At 40.3% G+C, this 18,654-nt stretch overlaps 1 protein-coding gene across 5 annotated transcripts in view; it reads right to left on the reverse strand.

Moving 5' to 3' along the window:
• Positions 1-7,163: 7,163 nt before the first annotated feature.
• EPS8 (EGFR pathway substrate 8, signaling adaptor) overlaps positions 7,164-18,654 on the reverse strand; it is a 188,124-nt gene continuing 176,633 nt past the window's right edge. For all 5 annotated transcript variants that reach the window (XM_078450070.2, XM_078450068.2, XM_078450069.2 and 2 more), the window contains 3 exons: positions 11,505-11,685; positions 10,227-10,356; positions 7,164-8,442 (listed from right to left, as the gene is read on the reverse strand). In XM_078450070.2, the coding sequence (XP_078306196.1) occupies positions 8,329-8,442; positions 10,227-10,356; positions 11,505-11,685 (425 nt within the window). In that variant the 3' untranslated portion in view covers positions 7,164-8,328. The remainder of the gene's footprint in view (positions 8,443-10,226; positions 10,357-11,504; positions 11,686-18,654) is intronic.

Genomic DNA, 18,654 nt, shown 5'->3' on the forward strand with positions numbered 1-18,654 from the left:
TTTCCCCGACAGGGTCGTGTTGAGGATTACACGTAAAGCCCTTGGTGTGGTGCCTGGCGGTTTGAGGACGCGGAGTGACGACTGAAGAAGGGCAGACTTGGAGTTCCAGCGGCTCGTGCTTGTCAGAGCAGGGGGCCCTTGAGAAGTCACCACCGCTGAGCCCAAGTGTCCCCACAAAGTACAAGCAGCCCCGTGGAGTTGTGGTGAGAGAGCTGGTTGTGTAAAGCACCAGCTGGGGGCCTGGCAGCGTCTGCATGGCGTAAATGCCGTCCGGTTCTCCAAGCCTCTCGGCGGGTTCCGAACACCAAACCTCCCGCTCATTCCAGCACCGAGACGTCCCCAGAGTAGGCGTGTCCCGTTGATTCCTGGATCCCCTGCGGGAGCACTTCTCGTGAGATCCCGTCCATGAGGCCTGCTCCCCAGGTTAGCAGTTACAACCCTCCGCGCTGAGTGCTGCCACACTTGGGGTCAGCCACTCGGTAAGGGAGGCCCCACCTGCACACGTACATCTGACAGGGGTGTGGGAAACGCAGTCTGACAATTGCTAAAAGAAGTGAGAAGCACCCAAGCAATTTCCAGAGAGCTGTTTTAATTTGCGTTTTGTAAATCCATTGCGCTGTCACCAAGGCATAAAACAACATTTTCCTCTTTTTTTTTTCTTTTTCCTATTGCTACAAGACAAATGAAATGAATTACCTAAATGTCTACACTCTGCCCTATAAGACTGGTTGTAGTGAAGACGTAATAAATTCACTTCCCTGGGCTGCTTTCCTGATGTGAAATGTGTCTTCACTTATCGGCTGCAAAATACTGGGTTGCTATGTCATTAAGACTCTAGACCTTGTCGCCTTGCAAAGGGCTATATTTTGTAAGCTAGACAACAGATCGTGGCAATTGTCTTCGCCTGTGGCTCAATGGCTCTGCCACTTTCATCTTGTGACTGGTCACGCTGATCCTCTTACCACATGCCTCCGAGGAGCCGAAGAAGACCCTGTCACTGTTATGTTTACTGGATAGACCACACCACAGACTGACTTGCAGCAAATGTGTATCTCTTCCTGGTTCCAGCCCGGCCATCACCAGGAAAACTGGGACCAGGATCACCTAGTATTTGACAATTTATCGGCATCCTCTATAATGTCCACTTCAAAGCCTATGTATGAAACTAAAGAGATGATATCCAAAGGCTATTTTCCTGTCTAAATAAAGTATTCCTTTGAAGGGGTGGTCAGCCACCTGAAATTTCCCAACAGTGTTAATGACTGCTGAGATCAGATCTAATTGTGGGCATGGAATAATCAGCTCCCAATATACCTTCATGTTCACCTGCAAGGGCCTTTGTGGAGGAGGGAACCTATGAGACCTGGGCCAGGGGCTTCCAAATGAGGCTCCGTATCTCCTCTCTGCAGCGTCGGCGACAGAAGCTCTGACTTTTATCTGTTTGATACAGTGGTATGTTATATAAAATTTCATGTTTTGAAAGGATGCTTTTTATGCTTCCAATTTTTTTTTTATACACTGGCCTATGATATCTGAGGGTAAAGATTTGCAGGATATGCAGAAGTCCAAGAGAGCGGAGTCCAAATTTAGTTTTTCTACTTCCTGTGTGACTTTGTACAAACTACTTGACTTATGTCTGAGTTTCAGCCTCGTTATCTGTAAAATCTGTAATGTGAGAGATCGTAGGGTACTGAATTCGGTTCTTGTTTCCCTTTCCCTAGAATAGATGGGGAGCAGAAGGGCTTAGCAGGTGATACCAGCTTAAAGTAAGACACTTTAAAACAGGAGAAGCTATACATATTAATTTCTCACTGTGTGTGTGTTATTCCTTGTTTTTCCATTATCTGCAAGAGACTGTTCATTTGGGGGGATGACAGGAATAACTAATGTTGGAGAAATCATGCTCCACTCCACAGCCAGGCTTCAGGGACACGGAAAGAAGCAGGAATTGGGCCAAGTGCCTGGGACTACAGTCAGGAAGGAAAGAGCTCATGGGACCAGCCTGGACCAGGACCATCTGGGCCTGGCAGGAGCCCTGATTCATTGCCCATCCCATCCCCACACCAAACCAAAGGCATACTTTCTAATATTGTTCCGGTCTCCTTGCACGAGCATTGAGAGGAGAGTGCACAGACCCAGTTCTGGTGAGAACTCTAACATAATCCCTCATGCAGCCTCCATAAATTTACTTTTCGAAAACAAGTGAATCTCAATTTCCTATAGATTTTCTTAGAGAAAAGTACTGGAAGGAAGAGTTTTACGTGATTAGAGTATCCTATGACCCAGTGCGTCTTAAGTGGAGGGAAAGAGAAAATTTACTGCTCACCTCTCATAAGCAGTATAAGACTACAGTCATTGGGATAAGGAAACTCACTGGCTCTTTGGGGATAATTCCCCAACAGTGCAGCAAGCTAGGCTTGAACAGTTAGTCCTGCTGAAATGAGGAGGCAAAGATCGGAGGTCGGGCACTGGAAGGGGCTAGGATTTCCAAAGAAGGGCACCAGAGTGGAACTATTTGTGCAGAGACTGGCCACAGAAATCTGGAAGTGAATCCCCAGTTTGCAGAGGGTAACATCACCCAATGTTTAGCAGAGCATGGCTGCCAAAAGGGTGAGAGTGGAATAGAGCTACCAGCGGAAGCTGTGCTGGGGGACATTAGAGGTCCAGCCCAGCAAAAGGGAAGAGACCTGTTTAACACCCTTTAACACTCTGGGAATCTATCTGAGATAGATCCACCCTAGAAATTCGTCCAAAAAAGGAAATTCCTTAGAAGTAAGAATTCCTTAGAAGTACGACTCCACAGTAAAAACTACTCTTGACAGGTACAGACAAAGCCTAAAATTAAGCAATAACCAGATATGCAGAACAGAGAGAGCTTGTAGATAAAGCAAATCAAGTTAGAAGACCTTATGAAACACTTTGAGCCATCAGGATCCATCCTTTGCATAAAATCAAAGACATACAAGTTCAAAGTGATCAGCCAGTACTGAATTGCTTGCCAGAACAAGAATACTCTTCGAAGAAAGATAACAGGTTCTAGAGTATATAAAACATATCTATAATGCCAGGTATATAATAAAAAGAATTACTACACATGCAAGGAAAATGGAAACTAGAACCCACAGTGGGAGAGAGAAAAAGCAATCAATAGAAACTGAGCCTGAGATGACCCAAATGTTGGATTTAGCAGATAAGGATTATAAAGTAGCTTTTATGTGCTAAAAAAAATTTTTTTTAAGTCATTCAAAGAATTGAAGAGAAATATTTTAATGAGTAAACAGATAGTCTCAGCACAGAAACGAAAGTTAAATAAAAGCATGAAATGTAAAACCTGCAACTAATAAAATACAATAACTGAAAAGAAAAATACTCTGTATTAACAGCATGTTGGAAAAAAGATCACAGGGGTAGGAGAGAGGAGAGCTGGTGAGCCTGAATACATAGTAACATAAATTTTCCAATCTGAAGAATGGGAAAAAAATTGTATTAAGAGACACCGAGATTGCTGGGATGATATCAACTGGCTTAATATGCATGAAATGGGAGGCCAAGGAGAGGAAGAGAGAAAGCAGAAAAAAGTACTGGAAAGAGTATGGGCTTCGATAATGGGAAAACATTATTCATTGAGGTGCACACAGGATAAATACCAAGAAAACTACATCTATTAACTTTATAATCAATCTGTTGAAAATGAAAGACACTGGGATAAAAAATCCTGAAAACAGCCAGAAGGAAAAAGCATGAATGATGACTGACTTACAATTATGAACAATGGAAGCCACAGATCAGTGGAATAACACTTCTAAAGTTCTAGAATAAAAACTGGCAACCTACATTTCTATATTCAGTGAAATGTGTACTTTAAAAAGCAAGGTGACTCCAAGTTTGGGCCCAGATGGAATCAGAGAAACTGGATTTACCCTCTGGCCTGAAAAATTAAAAAAGAAGCAAAACGTATGAAATTTATGAAAGAACAGTTTTCAAGATACTGGACACTGGTCATTAAATGGCTGTGATCATTAAAAGATGAAAATCAAACGAAAAAAAACCCTACAAGTGCTCCAGCTTTCTACCTAGATATTGTCTCCAACCTGGACTGCAGGGAGGGAGAGCCCACTTGGAGTTCACAGACTCCTTGAGTTGAGGACACAAATCTTATAATGAAGCAAGGACAGAGGGGCTAAGGTTCATAGCACAGAGTAATTGAGAGGAGGAAGCTGTGTGAATAGAGAGTTCTGGAGATCTCTATAGGATCTCCACAGAGACTTATGTTGAAAATGAACCAGCGCAGGCACATGAGAAAATGCTCAAGGTTCAGGCACCACCTGAAAGGTTTGGAGGAACAATTCTCAGAGCTCACACAGAACCAGGAATAGTTCTTATCACCATTGGCTAGAGTAGAAAACATGCTGATTCATGGAACAATAGGTTGGGTATTCAGAAGGGTTTTGCCTCAAGAGTGGCATAAAATTAGGTTTAATGCAAATGCCACTCTCAAGTTCCACCTAACAAAGGCAAGATCAGAAAGAACCAAACTCTTTCCCAGTAACTTCACAGCATCCCAAAACAAAGCATGAAGATATTTATAGGAATACAAAAGAATCCAAAAAGGTAAAACCTACAATGTCTTTAATCTGATTAAAAATCACCAGGCACATAAAGAAGCAAAGAAATAACACTCCATAAAGCATTAAAAAGATCAATTAAAATTAACCTGTAAGTTATGATGATAGAACCCATAAACAAGAACATTAAGACATGTATTTTAACTGTATTCTCTATGATTTTTTTAAAATTTATTTTGAGGGAGGGCAGGGGCAGAGAGGGAGAGAGAGGATCCCTGCACTGTTAGTGCAGAGCCTGATGCAGGGCTCAATCTCATGAACCATGAGATCATGACCTGAGCTGAAACCAAGAGCCGGACACTTAACTAACTTGAGCCACCCAGGCACCCCTGTATTCTCTATGATTGGTAAAGTTAAAGAAATATTGAGCAAATGGAGACACGGGAGATATTTTGAAATATCAAATCAAGCTTTTAGAGATGGAAACTCTAATGTCTGAAATGAAAAATACAATGAAAGAGACTAAAATCAGACTGGAAACTCCAGAAGAGTAGTGAACTTGAAGACAGCAACAGAAACCACCCAAAATGAAACTCTGAGAAAAAGGACTGGGTAAAAATTAAAGGAGCATCAATGAACTTGGGAAAACATCAAATGGTCTAATATACATGCAATTGGGAGACTTTCAAGGCTAGAAAGGCAGGAGGGACAGAGAAAAAAAAAGGAAGTAATAATTGCTGAAAATGTTGCCAAATTTAGTAAAAACTGCGATCCCACAATTCTAAGACGCTCAGTGAACACAAAGAACAGGAAGAAAACTACACAAAGGCCACACCATAATCAGATGGTTTAACCAGTCAAGAGATCACCAGTTTGGCAGCTGCAATTAATCCAGTAGCAGTGGGTGATTCCAGTTTCTAGTTTCCCCCTCCTACATTTTCAGAACCAACTTCACTACACCCCCTCAGAGATACGAGCATCAAGTGTCCAGAATCCTCTCCTCAAAGGTCTCTGTCCCAGCTCCTCATGGCATCTCTCCTGTGCTCCTGAGGCACCAGCACCAACGCCAGACGGTGCCTCCCCCAAGGCTCTGGATCCAAGATTTCTAGGTCCCTTCCCCCAGACTTCTAAACGCTAATAAACCCAAACCCTTCCTTTGCTCCCCTACACCAAAGTGTGGAAGCTGCATCCTGTTATTACTCAGTGTTGTTTTTTGCCTATGTAACCAATTCTTTAAATTAAATACCATTTAAACAAGAGAAGGACAAATGCATCTTGTTAGGTGAAAGTATGAACTTTTAAAAATTATTAGATGGAATCTCAAATAAGTATAGAAGAGTAAGTGTACAGGCCAAGTAGCCAGAACTGGAATGGATTGTTTATTGAGCTCTTTCAAATCTACCCCTTTTCTCATTTTTATGATTTGGGGCTTTGCCAGGTGTGTTCCCAACGGATTCTGCCCAAGGAGTGTGCTACAGGCAGACAAGAAGCTAGAGGGGGCAAGGCACTTGCTCCCTTCTGTTTTACTTCCTGATCATATTAACATCACCCTCATAATAGTTCTTTACTCTAGAAGTAGCAATTGATCCCCAGCAGGTTCCAGTTACCGGTTTGTTTGTTTTCCCCCCACACTCCCAGAGCAGCCTCACTGTGCCCTCAAGGAAATCTGAGTACCAGCTGGCTGGCGTGGTCTCCTGAGGTCTGCATCCCAGCTCTGTGGGTTTGCTTCACTGTTTTCTCAGCTGAATTCTTATCTGAATTCCTGAGGCAATTCAGACAGGTTGTGCCTCCGTCTCAGAGGTTTGTGTACCAGCTGTGGGGTCTTTCCTCTAAACTTCTCAGCTACCACAGACCAAACTCCTCAGATGTCTGGATCCAAAGTCTGCAGTCCCTCTCCCTCAAAGATCCGAAATTCTGTTAAGCCCAGTTCTCCCCTTTGTTACCACAGCCCAGAAGGAGGTAACTGCTTCCTGTAATGACCACTGTGGTGGTATTTTCCATTGGAGTTTTATAGCATAAGGACATCCTTATAAATTACACCAGTTCTTGTAATATCACTTATGTCACAATACACTCAGGTTATCTGACCTTTCCTATCTATTTTCTCTTGTCTTATCGAGAGAAAATTTTCCACATTTTCAGAGATTTTCAATAAGGGCCGAGTTATAAATGTGTGCCTGTGCTTACAACATGGAAAAGATCTAGAGTCATGTTCATCATTCTCTTGGGGGGAAATGAGACCTGGGGAGCTGTTTCCTTATCTACAAAATAAAACTCAGAGAGTTACTGCAGAAACCTCAGTAAGCATTTCTGTGGAAGCACTTAGTAATCGTAAGTACCGTGCACTTTTGTTTTTACTACTGTGACCAGTTCTGACTAGACGGTAGAAGGAAAAGACAATGAAACAAGAGAGGTGGAAAGAAGAGAAACCAGTGGATAACGTATTCTAGAATGGTTTTTACCCACTCCGAAATATACTGGAAATCAATTAAAAACACAACAAATAAAAAACGGGCGGTCTCTGTTCTTCCCATTCGATTCAACCCTGATCCACAGTCTACATGCCAAAGACCCCATTTGTCAATGAGACAGAAGCCATTTATTAACATACAGCAAATACTGTTTATTGCAGACTTTCCAGCTGACTCATGTGAAAAAGGCACTATGAAAATTAATGAATCTAGATAATCTCTCTAAATGGATTTATGTTAAAATATACAACATTCTTACATAACATCTGTTTTATATATGTGAAATAATATAACATTTAATGACAAAAATTGTGTTTCCAAAAATAACATTTGTTGAAGGTTAAGTATCTTTCTTTTCTCTATCTAGAATCTTTCACAGGATTAAAATATGTGTAAATTAAGTGTTTCTTATTACCAGAAAAACTTGACACAGATAAACACATAAAATGGCCCCAATATCCATTTAACTACTTATATCAATATTCAGAACTGAGGCTTTCATTAGCAAAATACTGTGACGCACACCAATGTGGGCTACTTCCTGTGATACGTTCTGACGGCATATGACCTCTTTTCCACTTGTGCTTTCTCATATATAAGAACACAATATAGATAATAAGCAGAATATAAACTAAATCAAAACACAGGCTATACAAGGAGTTGTGATCAACAGAGCCATGATACATAAAATGTCTTGGGAATGTTCCATAGGTTTATATTTGCATGTCCAAGGCCTTGTTGTATTTTACAGTTCATTAAATGTTTTGATTTTTTTAAAAAACTGTTGGCATTAAGAACTTTAAATAAATCTAAATAATTCTATCATTGAGTATGTCAAAGAAGAGACCTAAGTAAGCAGAGGCTAGCCTACAGTAAGCTACACTCTGAATGACAGACACCAGAGTCATGGACAAAACTGAAATCAACAGATTTTAAATCATGGGCAATATCTTTGTTTTGCTGTAAGAAATAAATTCACCACTGTCAAAAAAAAAAAAAAATGCTGCCTTATCCACTGAGATGGGGATGAAATAATTAATCCAATAAAGGAAACCTGACCTTGGTAAAGTAGGCAAAATATTTCCCAAGGGCAGAACATCTATTAAAATTATTCAGTTTTAATAAAAATAATAGGCCAGGAAACAAGTCCTCTGATTTCTTATGTTTGCATTGTTTCTTTATGGTGATAAATTAAGTATTCCAAGAAATAAGGATCTGACATTCCCTTCATGGCTTCTTAAAACAAAGCACATTGGAATAATGCCAAACATTTCAATGGAGTTAAAAACAAATTAGTGACTGCTCCCCTCATCAAAAGATTCCACTCCCGAATCACTAGCAGCAGCACTGATTTTTTCCTGTCGTCTTCGCATGATTTCTTGCAACTCGGAGCTGCCGCTGTTATCCTGAAAATTAAACATGGTCAGACAAGATGGTTACTGGTTTGTGCAAGCTGCAGGTCATGTAATGAAATGGTTCAGGGTAAAAGTCCTTTGTTTTTCCTCTAATATCTCTTGGGGAAAACTGAAGGCTGCCCTTCATGTAAGTGATGCTTCTGGACTTCACTAATCCATCACATGAATCATTTTCTCATTTATGGGAAGTCTTAAGGCAATTCATTCACTATGCCTTTTACTTGAACATGATAAAGATAAATCAATAATGTGTGTGGAATGCCCCAGACTCCCTGGGAGAAAGAAAATATGTATACAATAAACATGATAAGATGGTGAATTATCCAAGAACCCTCTTAAGTCCAGCAAGATGTTCATCTGCCTTTAGGGGATTCTAAATTAGGCTCAGAGACTGGGCTCAGAATACGCCAAAGTTCCCTTCAGAATACACGAAGGTTCTGACCCTCTGACATCATGTCAGCTCTCCTCCTTGCCAAGCCCTACCTACGATCCCTGTGCATCCTCCTTATTCTGCTCTCATCAATGGAAGCTTCTGGCAACTCAGATGAGTAATGTAAAAGATGGACTAGATGCAAGAGAAGGGTGTAATGGGAAGGCAGTTGAGGAAGGTGAAGAACCTCAGGTAGTCAGTCCGCCTCAGCTCACATCCAGAGGAATGGAAGCCAGAGATCAAGAGATACTTTTGAGGACAAAGTAGAGGCAGTCTGAAACCAAGGAATTCGGGAATTCTGGAACTTTCTATCCTACTCTTAAGAAGTAATTTTATATACTCTCAATAAAATTAAAATATATAATGGTAAAAAAAAAAAAAACTGCCTCAGAAAAGATATAATTCTTACTCATATTCAATAGAAAGAAAGCCTAATAGAGAACACCCCGGGGATTCATCTAATATGGAACTCCCAAGATCAGGACCATAGGAAACATTTCCAAGGAAATAAAATTTCTCCTAAGAGTGGTTACAGGGTTGCATGCATGAAGCTACTTCAGTCTGACTTATTTAACTGTTGAATTTAGATGATACACCTGCTAGAGAGAATTATGTATCAATTTTACACCAAAGCCAATATCCTTTCATTTGAGTCGAAGCATAATTTTGTGAAAGTTCTTAAGAGCTGTGAGATATAACAGTTTGAAACTACTACTCTTACACAGCCCATTTTAAGAAGAATAGGATATTGGAAGCTTAAGGATATTCAATCTCAAAAACATTCATTCTCTTCCTTTCGTACACACAGCTAGGACTACATAATTACTCTTCAGCACTATTTTCAGGGATCCCTACCTACTATTGTCCCTCTGATTATTTAGATATATAACAAGACCTAAGACACAAAGCCAGAGTTTTAAGACCTTAAAACCACTAACCTACTGGAATCCTCCAAATTCAATATTAAGAACAGGCCAAAGAGTTCTGGCCTCTTAAGGCATTTACTCACTTAGAAGTGAATGTCCATTATCGTGTCAAAATTTAAATTCCTACAGAAGTAGTTAATGCATATAAAATCAGCACATTGGGCTTTTCATTAACTGTTCAAAAGCATATGCTCCAAGCTTCATGTTACAGGAGCAGTTATGATAAATTAATCTTCCTGCAAATGGTCATTGATGGTCTCCAAGGATAAATTGTAAAAGCTGAGTCAAATTTAATTCAGCTCTCTGTGAAAGGGAAAATAACCAATGTGGACATCAAGAGCTGATTTCAGAGCTTTCAATTTGCAGACCACACTCCTGATTAATGCAGAAAAACACCACCTCAGGTTGACAAGTCCTACCTCTAGCGCAGCTTTTTGTACAGTGATTTGGCTAAAGACTCTGGACCCTTCAGGGCAGACTGTCTTCAGTTCATCTTTATTGAGAGAGAAAAGCTGTGCCCCGTTTAATACTCCAAGACTATTGACAGTCCTGAAAAACACAGAACAAAGAAAAAGAAATGCAGCATTAAAAATACTATCTAGGTAAAACATGGGGTGCCTGGGTGGCTCAGTCGGCTGAGTGTCCAACTTTGGCTCGAGTCACGATCTCGTGGCTTGTGAGTTTGAGCCCCGCATTGGGCTCCGTGCGACAGCTCAGAGCCTAGAGCCTGCTTCGGATTCTGTGTCTCCTCCTCTCTCTGCCCCTCCCATGCTCACGCTCTGTCTCTCAATAATAAATAAATGTTAAAAAACATTTTTTTTAATTATCTAGCTAAAACAAAAGAAAAAAATTTCTGGTCCTGCTATAACCTCTCTTTTCCAAGTGTTCCATACAATGAAACTCTTATAAAATGGTACTTTGGTACTTATTATGGCACTAACAAGGGACTCTCATGATGATGACCTTGAGGCTATATAAGATGATTATGAAGTATCAAAAAGGAGCTGATTGTGTTTAGTACCATTATTGTTGAGTACCAATTCCTTGAAATACGGCGCTTCATAGGGGGAACAGATAACTTTCTAGTAACCGGGCAACAGACTAACCAGTGTATCTCATTCACTCATGTTGGGTATGTGAGTTTATAATATTAAAGTTCCCTTAAATATGTATTACTGAAATAGTTCATTGTATCAAATACACATTTATTATTTTCAAATTTTTAGACTATAAATAGAATCTTTACCATGGGTTTACCAAGGGAAAAGCTCTATTACATTATAATCTATGACAGGTAACTTATTTTTTCATTTGGCTGAGAATCTACATTTTGCAGTCGATAAAAAGATATGTCCTCCATGGTCTGGGGAGTCTAGCTAAGACTTTTGTCCTACCCTGTGTAACCTGATGTGAGGGAAAGGAAGCTACCACCTCAAAGATACTGACAGTTTACTTAAGGGACCAATGGTAAGCAGACACCATCACCTACAAAATAGAGCACCACCAAATTGCAGTTATTATTATAGTATAGAGTTTTAGCTGTAAATATCTATAACTATTTCCTGAGCATGGAACATGTGCAGTCTGGGCTCCCCAAAGTTTTGAAGAGTCATTTGTGGCGTCTTAGCGACCAAACTGAAAAGAAGACCAAACAGATTTTACACAAAGAAGTGTAAAGTATTCCCAGAGACACTTACACAGGGCTGAACCCCTTTGACTGTAACCACGTCTTCACGTCTTCTGGCGTGGAGTCATAAGTGATATTGACAACTGGCACGTTCTGCCGTGGCACGTGGAACCTCTTCTGCGCGGCACTCCGACCAATGGTGAGTCTGTGGATGAGCTCGTCCTGCACTTCCTCCATCTGAGATTTCCTTCCTAGACACCAACACAGAGTAGGTTATTTCTGAAAACCCCTGACATGCGTCACTCTCTCTAGAACCCAGTGCCAAAAATCCTTTGACCCCAACTGGACTTATAATCTAGCATTCCCACCATCTTCCCTTTCATCCTCACCCAGTACAAATCTCTTGATCAATTATTGAAATCACTCCTTGGCTCTTCTCCTCTCTCTTCATTGTACTCATCTGGCAAAACCCCACCCCTTGTTAAATCTTACTTTCTGCTTATTCTGTGCCTGCACCTGCACACTGCGTATAACACAACAATGCTGAATGATCTCATGTTAAATTCATGAATATGAACCTCAACCATGCTGTTAATGTTTCCTGACAATCGCACTGCATTTCCTTAGGCCCCTGGTCTCAAGTGGGGGAAATTTTGACCCCAGAGACATCTGGCAATGACTGGAGACACTTGTGGATGGCACAATGAGAGGGGAGGAGGAGAAATAATGCAACTATCATGTAGTAGGTAGAGGCCTGGGATGCACAAAACATTCTACAGTGTCCTTGTCAGTCCCCTACAACAGAGAATTATCCAGTCCTGTGTCAACAAGGTTGAGAATCTGCCCTAGACCAAGTAAGACAAGTGCCCTAGACCACTGTTAGACAAGTATTTAGTATCTTCTTTCTCTGCAAACTTCCAACACTCATTTCCCAATTCTCACCCTGAACTGATGACTTCACTTTCCTAATGTCAAATAAAATAAGTTATAAGAGAACCTCCATAAGCTCCCCTAGTGGTTCACCTACCAGCACTTTCCTCATGCACTCTTCCTTCCTCCCTCCCCCTCTCCCTGTCTTCCTCCCTCCCTTTCCTTCCTTCCTCCCTCCCTCCCTCCCTCTCTTCCTTTCTCTCTTTCTCCCTCCCTCCCTATTACATTATGGATGAACTGTTTCCGTGCTCCTAAGGAAGGGCCACCCCTCTATGTGTGCACTAGACCCCATGTCCTCTGCCTATTTATTTATTTTTAATGTTTTATGTATATTTGAGAGAGAGAGAGAGAGAGAACAGGAGCAGGGGAGGGGCAGAGAGAGATGGAGACACAGAATCCAAAGCAGGAGCAAGGCTCAATCTATCAACACAGAGCCCAATGCAGGGCTTGAACTCACGAGCCGTGAGATCATGATCTGAGCCTGAGCTGAAGTCACAAGCTTAACCGATTGAGCCACCCAGGCGCCTCTCCTCTGCCTATTTAATTTCTCCTCTACTTATCCTAGGTTCTCCATTTTCCTCTTTTATTGGATCATTTCATCATCATACAAACACTATCATTTTGTGATTGTTCCTCTTGCCCTTAAATAAACCCTTTCTTGACCCCATGTGCCTCCCAGCTATTGCCCATTTCTCTGCTCCCCTTTTCACATATTCCATGAAAAGCTGTGTGTACTAGCTGACTCCTATTCTTGTTCTCCAATTTTCTCTTGAATTCACTGTTAAAAAATAAGACTTTTGGCCCCATCCCTCCACTACATTTTGCTAAACTCCTACGGTCAATTCCCAGTCACTGTCTCACGTAACCTACCAGCAACATATGAAGAAGGTGCTCACTCCTTAAAATGCCTTCTTCCTGTGGCCTCCAGGACACCACTGTCACCTGATTTTCCTCCTGTCTCGCTGGCCTCTCCTTCTCAGTATCCTTTTCTGATTCTTCTCATCTCCCCAGTAAGCAATGTTGAGGCACAATGCTTGGACCTCTCCTCTGCCTGCCCTCACTCCATCAATGAGCCGTGTGCCCTTTAAAAGCTGATGACTACCAAAATTACTTCTCCAGTCAGAACTCTGAAGCCATATATGCCAGCCATCTTCTTGATATATTCATTTGGGTATCTATTAGGTAGCTCAAATATAACATGTCCAAATCTGAAAGGCTTCTCTTCTTCCTGAAGCTTGCTTTTATGCTACACTTCTCAGCTCAGTTCATGGGAATTCTATTTTCTCAGTTCCTCTGGCAAAATGCCACAGAGTCATGCTCGACTCCCCTTTGTCTTCTATTACATTCAATCCATCATCAAATTCTGTTAGTCCTATCGTCAAAATGTACGAAAAATCCAGCCACTTTGCTCCATTTTTTTCTGTGACCAGCTTGGTCTGAGCCACAGGCCTATGTATGGCCTTCCTTCTATTCTCTACCATGGCACCCTGTGCTCCTTCATTTGGTTTTCAATACAACAGTTAAAATGGCCTTTTTAAAATATAAGTCAGATATTGCAAGTCTTCTGCTCCAAACCTTTCCAAGTAATACAAATTACTCCCAGTGAAAGGCCTCAGAGAACCACCTCCTGAGGTAACTCCACTGGCCCCTGGAGCCCTCTGCTCTCACTCACGCTGGGTTCCTTGATGCTCTTGAAATTTAAGGGCCTCTGCCTGGAATGCTTTTCCCCCAGAAATCCACTCAGTTTATTCTTTCCCCTCCTTTAGATTTCTCCTATTTAAAATTGCAACCCCCTTCCCAACAACATTTCCCATCCACATGGCTTTATTATTCTCCAAAACCACTTACCCCCTTCTAACATTCCTCATCAACTCAATCACTTAGGTAGCCATCTCTTGTTGTCAAAATACATGCCTGAAGAGAAAAGGGATGCTTGCCTGCAACAGCTGGAGCAGTTAAGTATTTAGCGAATGCTCACTGAGTAAATGAATGACTGAGGCATTCTGCTGACTTTTTCACTACGTGAGACTTTGAAAGGCATCATATACAAACTCCTAAATTAATAGCTAAGAGAACGGAGGTCAAAAGAGGAGAGATGATGCGTCAAGATCACACTGTTGTTAATTAGCAGAATTTAGTTAGAACTGGATTTCCTGACTTTCGGCTCACGGTTGCTTTATGATCAAAGTCACTGAATCGACCTTTGATTAGGTTACATGTTATCCCTCTCCCCCACCCATTTTATGCTTATGGGAAATCTGTGTATATGCACATATGTTTATGAGAAAAATGGGGAAGAAATGAAGGTATAGGAAAGGGAATAATGTATTTGTGTATTTTAAAACATTACAGATTATATTATATATATTACATATATAATAGACATATTAAATATATATGTACATACACATATATATAGATACATTATTTGTATGTTACCTTCAAGGATTAAATACAAAAACCGATACAGTAATCCAGTTAACTGATTACCTTGGCAACAGGCAATGACCTGGCCTCTAAAGGAGCTTTTTGTGACCACTGTTCTATGATCTTTTTTGTCTTTTTTCTCTTCCTTTTCTCTTCTTTTTTTTCACCCCCAGGGAGAATGTTTCAGAAAGTGTTCAAGTCCTTGAGAAGTAAACGAAAATATGAAATAACCAAAAAGTGTTATTTCAGTCGAATTTTTTAATGCCTTAGGCATTCTGGGAACCTTCTGAAGAAGGCAAAAGACAGAAAGAGGAGAAATGAAGGGAGAGAGGGAGAAAGAAGAGGGGGCTAGGGAGGGTGAGAGGGAATATTACTGACTGATCATTTAAGTAATACACTACATGCGTTTCACTAGCTAACTCTTTTAACTCACTGCATCATACTGCCACACAGAATACGAGTACATCTCAAAGAAATCAGAGAGAAAAAGCGTCACCACACTAAAAGACTTGTTTTCTTATCTACTAACTTAGCCACTGCATGAACATCTCTGGTCCACAGCATAACCTTCCATGGAGTACAAAAACTTCTGCTGTGCTCCTGACTTTCGGTTTCCATTTGCAATGTTCTAGCACACAATAACAAACCAGACTAACTTTACACCTCGTTCTGAAATAACACTTCTGATTACAAAAGATTAAACCCAAATAAAAGGACTAACATTTCAAAGGAAGTGGAAGAAATGCAAAATAACTAAAGCATTGGTTTCTTCAAAAGTGATAAGAGGAGAACCTTTTTAAATCCTGCGATAAACCAATTTGAATAGCTTCTATGACACATGGCTCCCAACAGCCAGTTTGAATAGGCAACCATAGTTACCTTCAGCAAAAGAAGTGTCATTCTGTCTCACTCCTGCTACCTGCTAAATTTTAAAAACAGGCATGCTGGGGCACCTGGGTGGCTCAGTTGGTTAAGCGGCCGACTTCGGCCCAGGTCATGATCTTGCGGTCCGTGAGTTTGAGCCCCGCGTCGGGCTCTGTGCTGACAGCTCAGAGCCTGGGGCCTGCTTCTGATTCTGTGTCTCCCTCTCTCTCTGACCCTCCCCTGTTCATGCTCTGTCTCAAAAATAAAATAAACGTTTAAAAAAAAATTTATAAAAACAGGTATGCTAACTTTTTTCCTTGTTTATGGCTACTTGGTAACTTTTTTTTTGAGTTGAGTATTCACTTTCCAGTTCCTTCCATTTTAATCACAAGGCTAAGCAGTAAGCAGAGAATGCAGGAAAGCATAAAAGGTTTAGTTTGAGAGAAACCTGGCTATCGACAAATACACATTTTGGTATGTCTGTCTGGATCTAAAAGACTTTTGAGAAGCCCCAACATTCATTCGGAAAAACCGTCCTCCAAAAGCGTGCTCAGGAGAAAGCTTTCACGAAAATAATTCGTTTAGAAAAAGAAATACATTTATTTAATATGAAATTATGCTTCTGAGTGAGATATCTTTAAAGAGAACTTTGTGTAAATACATGGAAAGTTTTATTATTGTAAAGAAAAACATACAAATGTTAATTTTGGAAGAAAGGTTTATACTTTATATGCCAATGTCACCCTTTTACTTATGAAAAACAGATTTGAAAGTGATGAGTCACAATTATCAGGAGAGTTGTCTATCTTGAAAGTATTCAAACTATGCCTCTTTCCCATTAGGTTATTCTTAGTTTCTTAGACTAGGACAAAGAACAAACTGTCCCTACCCACAGACTGTTCCAAATGGGGACTAGATGCCTATGGAGTCTGACCTAGGCCTAGAAAGACTAACTACAGTCCACAGTGTCAAAGATCACCATGCTGACGTAGCAAAGAAGGGACGGGTTGTAAACTTGTGGTAAAAATGAAAAAACAATGTTCATTTCTAGGAGAAAAATTTTCCTTAGGGAAATCAATAAACATATTTATAGAACTTTCTCATTGCAAAACTACGTCTTTAAGTGTCTTTGAAAAAAAGTAAAAGCATCTTTTAAAAGAATACACAAACATTCAAAAAACTTCAGCAGCATATTATGCTTATATACACTGATGTGTTCTCGTACACACACACACAGTTTTTGCAGCACAGTTCACCATTTCTCTGAAACGTCACTTTTCTGTTCGTTTTTTGGTAAGGTCGGGATATGGATAAGAAGGTGACGGATCAACTTTGGGAAAGAAAGTAATGTATAAAAGTAGGCTGATGCTTATGGCATTTAGCCAGGATTTCTAGAACTAAACAGTAACATACGTGTCTTCTTTTAAATTCAAAAAAAAAATTTACCAAGAATGACCACAACTGACTAGATGTGGCTCTGATTTACTGAAATAAGAAAAATGTTGGGTGAAAATTGGAGTGAAGGATCCAGTCATTTGACTTTGAATCTAATCATCGAATCTCAGCTTTAAAGTTAACAGTTCAGTACTTGTATCTGGACGGCAGAGATGAGATTTGACAAATCTGGGAGTCATTCCTTCTCTAACAATATGGGCAGTACTGAAAGAAATGGAAATGGACTGATCATTTGCAGTAAAAGTATGTTTACATGGAGAGAAGAACCCAGAACTGAGCCCTAGGAGAGGCCACAATGAAAGAACGACAGACATCCTTTATACATATGCACACACAGGTGCATGTGCACACACACAGATACTCTTTATATACTTTTACCATATTGAGGAAATATCTTCCCGGCTCTAGTGTTCCAGGAATTTTTACATGTCAAATATAGGTAAGGCAAAGTAATTTTACAATACTTATACAAACATAATATGAAGATTAAATAATAAGAAAAATTACCTTAGAAGTACCTTCAATTCTCAAATTATCTATACTGCTGTTTAATGGCACTAATGAGGATAATCCAAGGTTTGCCATAGTGTCTTTTCTTTTAGTTTTTAAAATCTGGTTTTCACAGAAACATTCATGTGAAAAATCAAACTTAAATTTATGAAAATATGAAGTTGAAGTCTAAATCAAATGAAATCTGAATTGGAGGGCGAATTTGAAGGTGGAATTGGCAGGTTGACTCTCTCAAGCAAGTGTGAGTGTGTATGTGTCGCAAATATGAGGAAGAAGAGCCGGGACACCATGATTATGACACTGAGGATGACAGCAGCAAGCACTGGCTGACTGCTTACTGTGTGTCATATTGGTCACAGTCAAACAGAGTTTTTCAACCTCAGCATCCATGACATTTTGGACCAGATAATTCTGTTGTAGGGGGACTGATCTGTTCATTGTAGGATGTTGCTAAACATCCTTGGCTTCTACCTATTAGATGCCAGTAGCCTCTACCCCACTGTGATGAAAACATGTCTCCAGACAATACCAAATGTTCCCTCGTGGGGGGTGGGTATATAACCATCTCTGGGTGAGAATGACCGATCTAAATGCTTTAAATGTATTACCTCATTAAGTCCTCACAATTATCCTATGAAGCAGACGCCATTATTCTCCCCCACTTTTCAGATACTCAAGTATAGAGAAGATTATTAAATTCTTGAAGGTCACATGGCCATAAGTGGTGTTTCACTGTACAAACTCGAGTATGTCTGGCACCAGAGTCTGCATTCGACCACCACAATATAGTGGAATATGCATAGACATGTATACAATAGAGAGTAGAGAGAACTTCATGCTTCTTAGAATTACCTGAAGGACAAGAAACTAGATGAAAAGTCTTTGCAATCTGTGAAGTACCATGCAAGTATAAAGGACCACTATTTATATTAGATAATGTTTAATGCCAGTAGAACTAATAATAAACGATATTTTATTACTTAGCAGTGCTTTTAATTCACAGAAGAAACTGTATATTTTTGCCCCCCTGGCAA

This window comes from Panthera onca, chromosome B4 (genome assembly GCF_046562875.1).
Source record: "Panthera onca isolate mPanOnc1 chromosome B4, mPanOnc1 haplotype 2, whole genome shotgun sequence".
Taxonomy (NCBI): Eukaryota; Metazoa; Chordata; class Mammalia; order Carnivora; family Felidae; genus Panthera; species Panthera onca.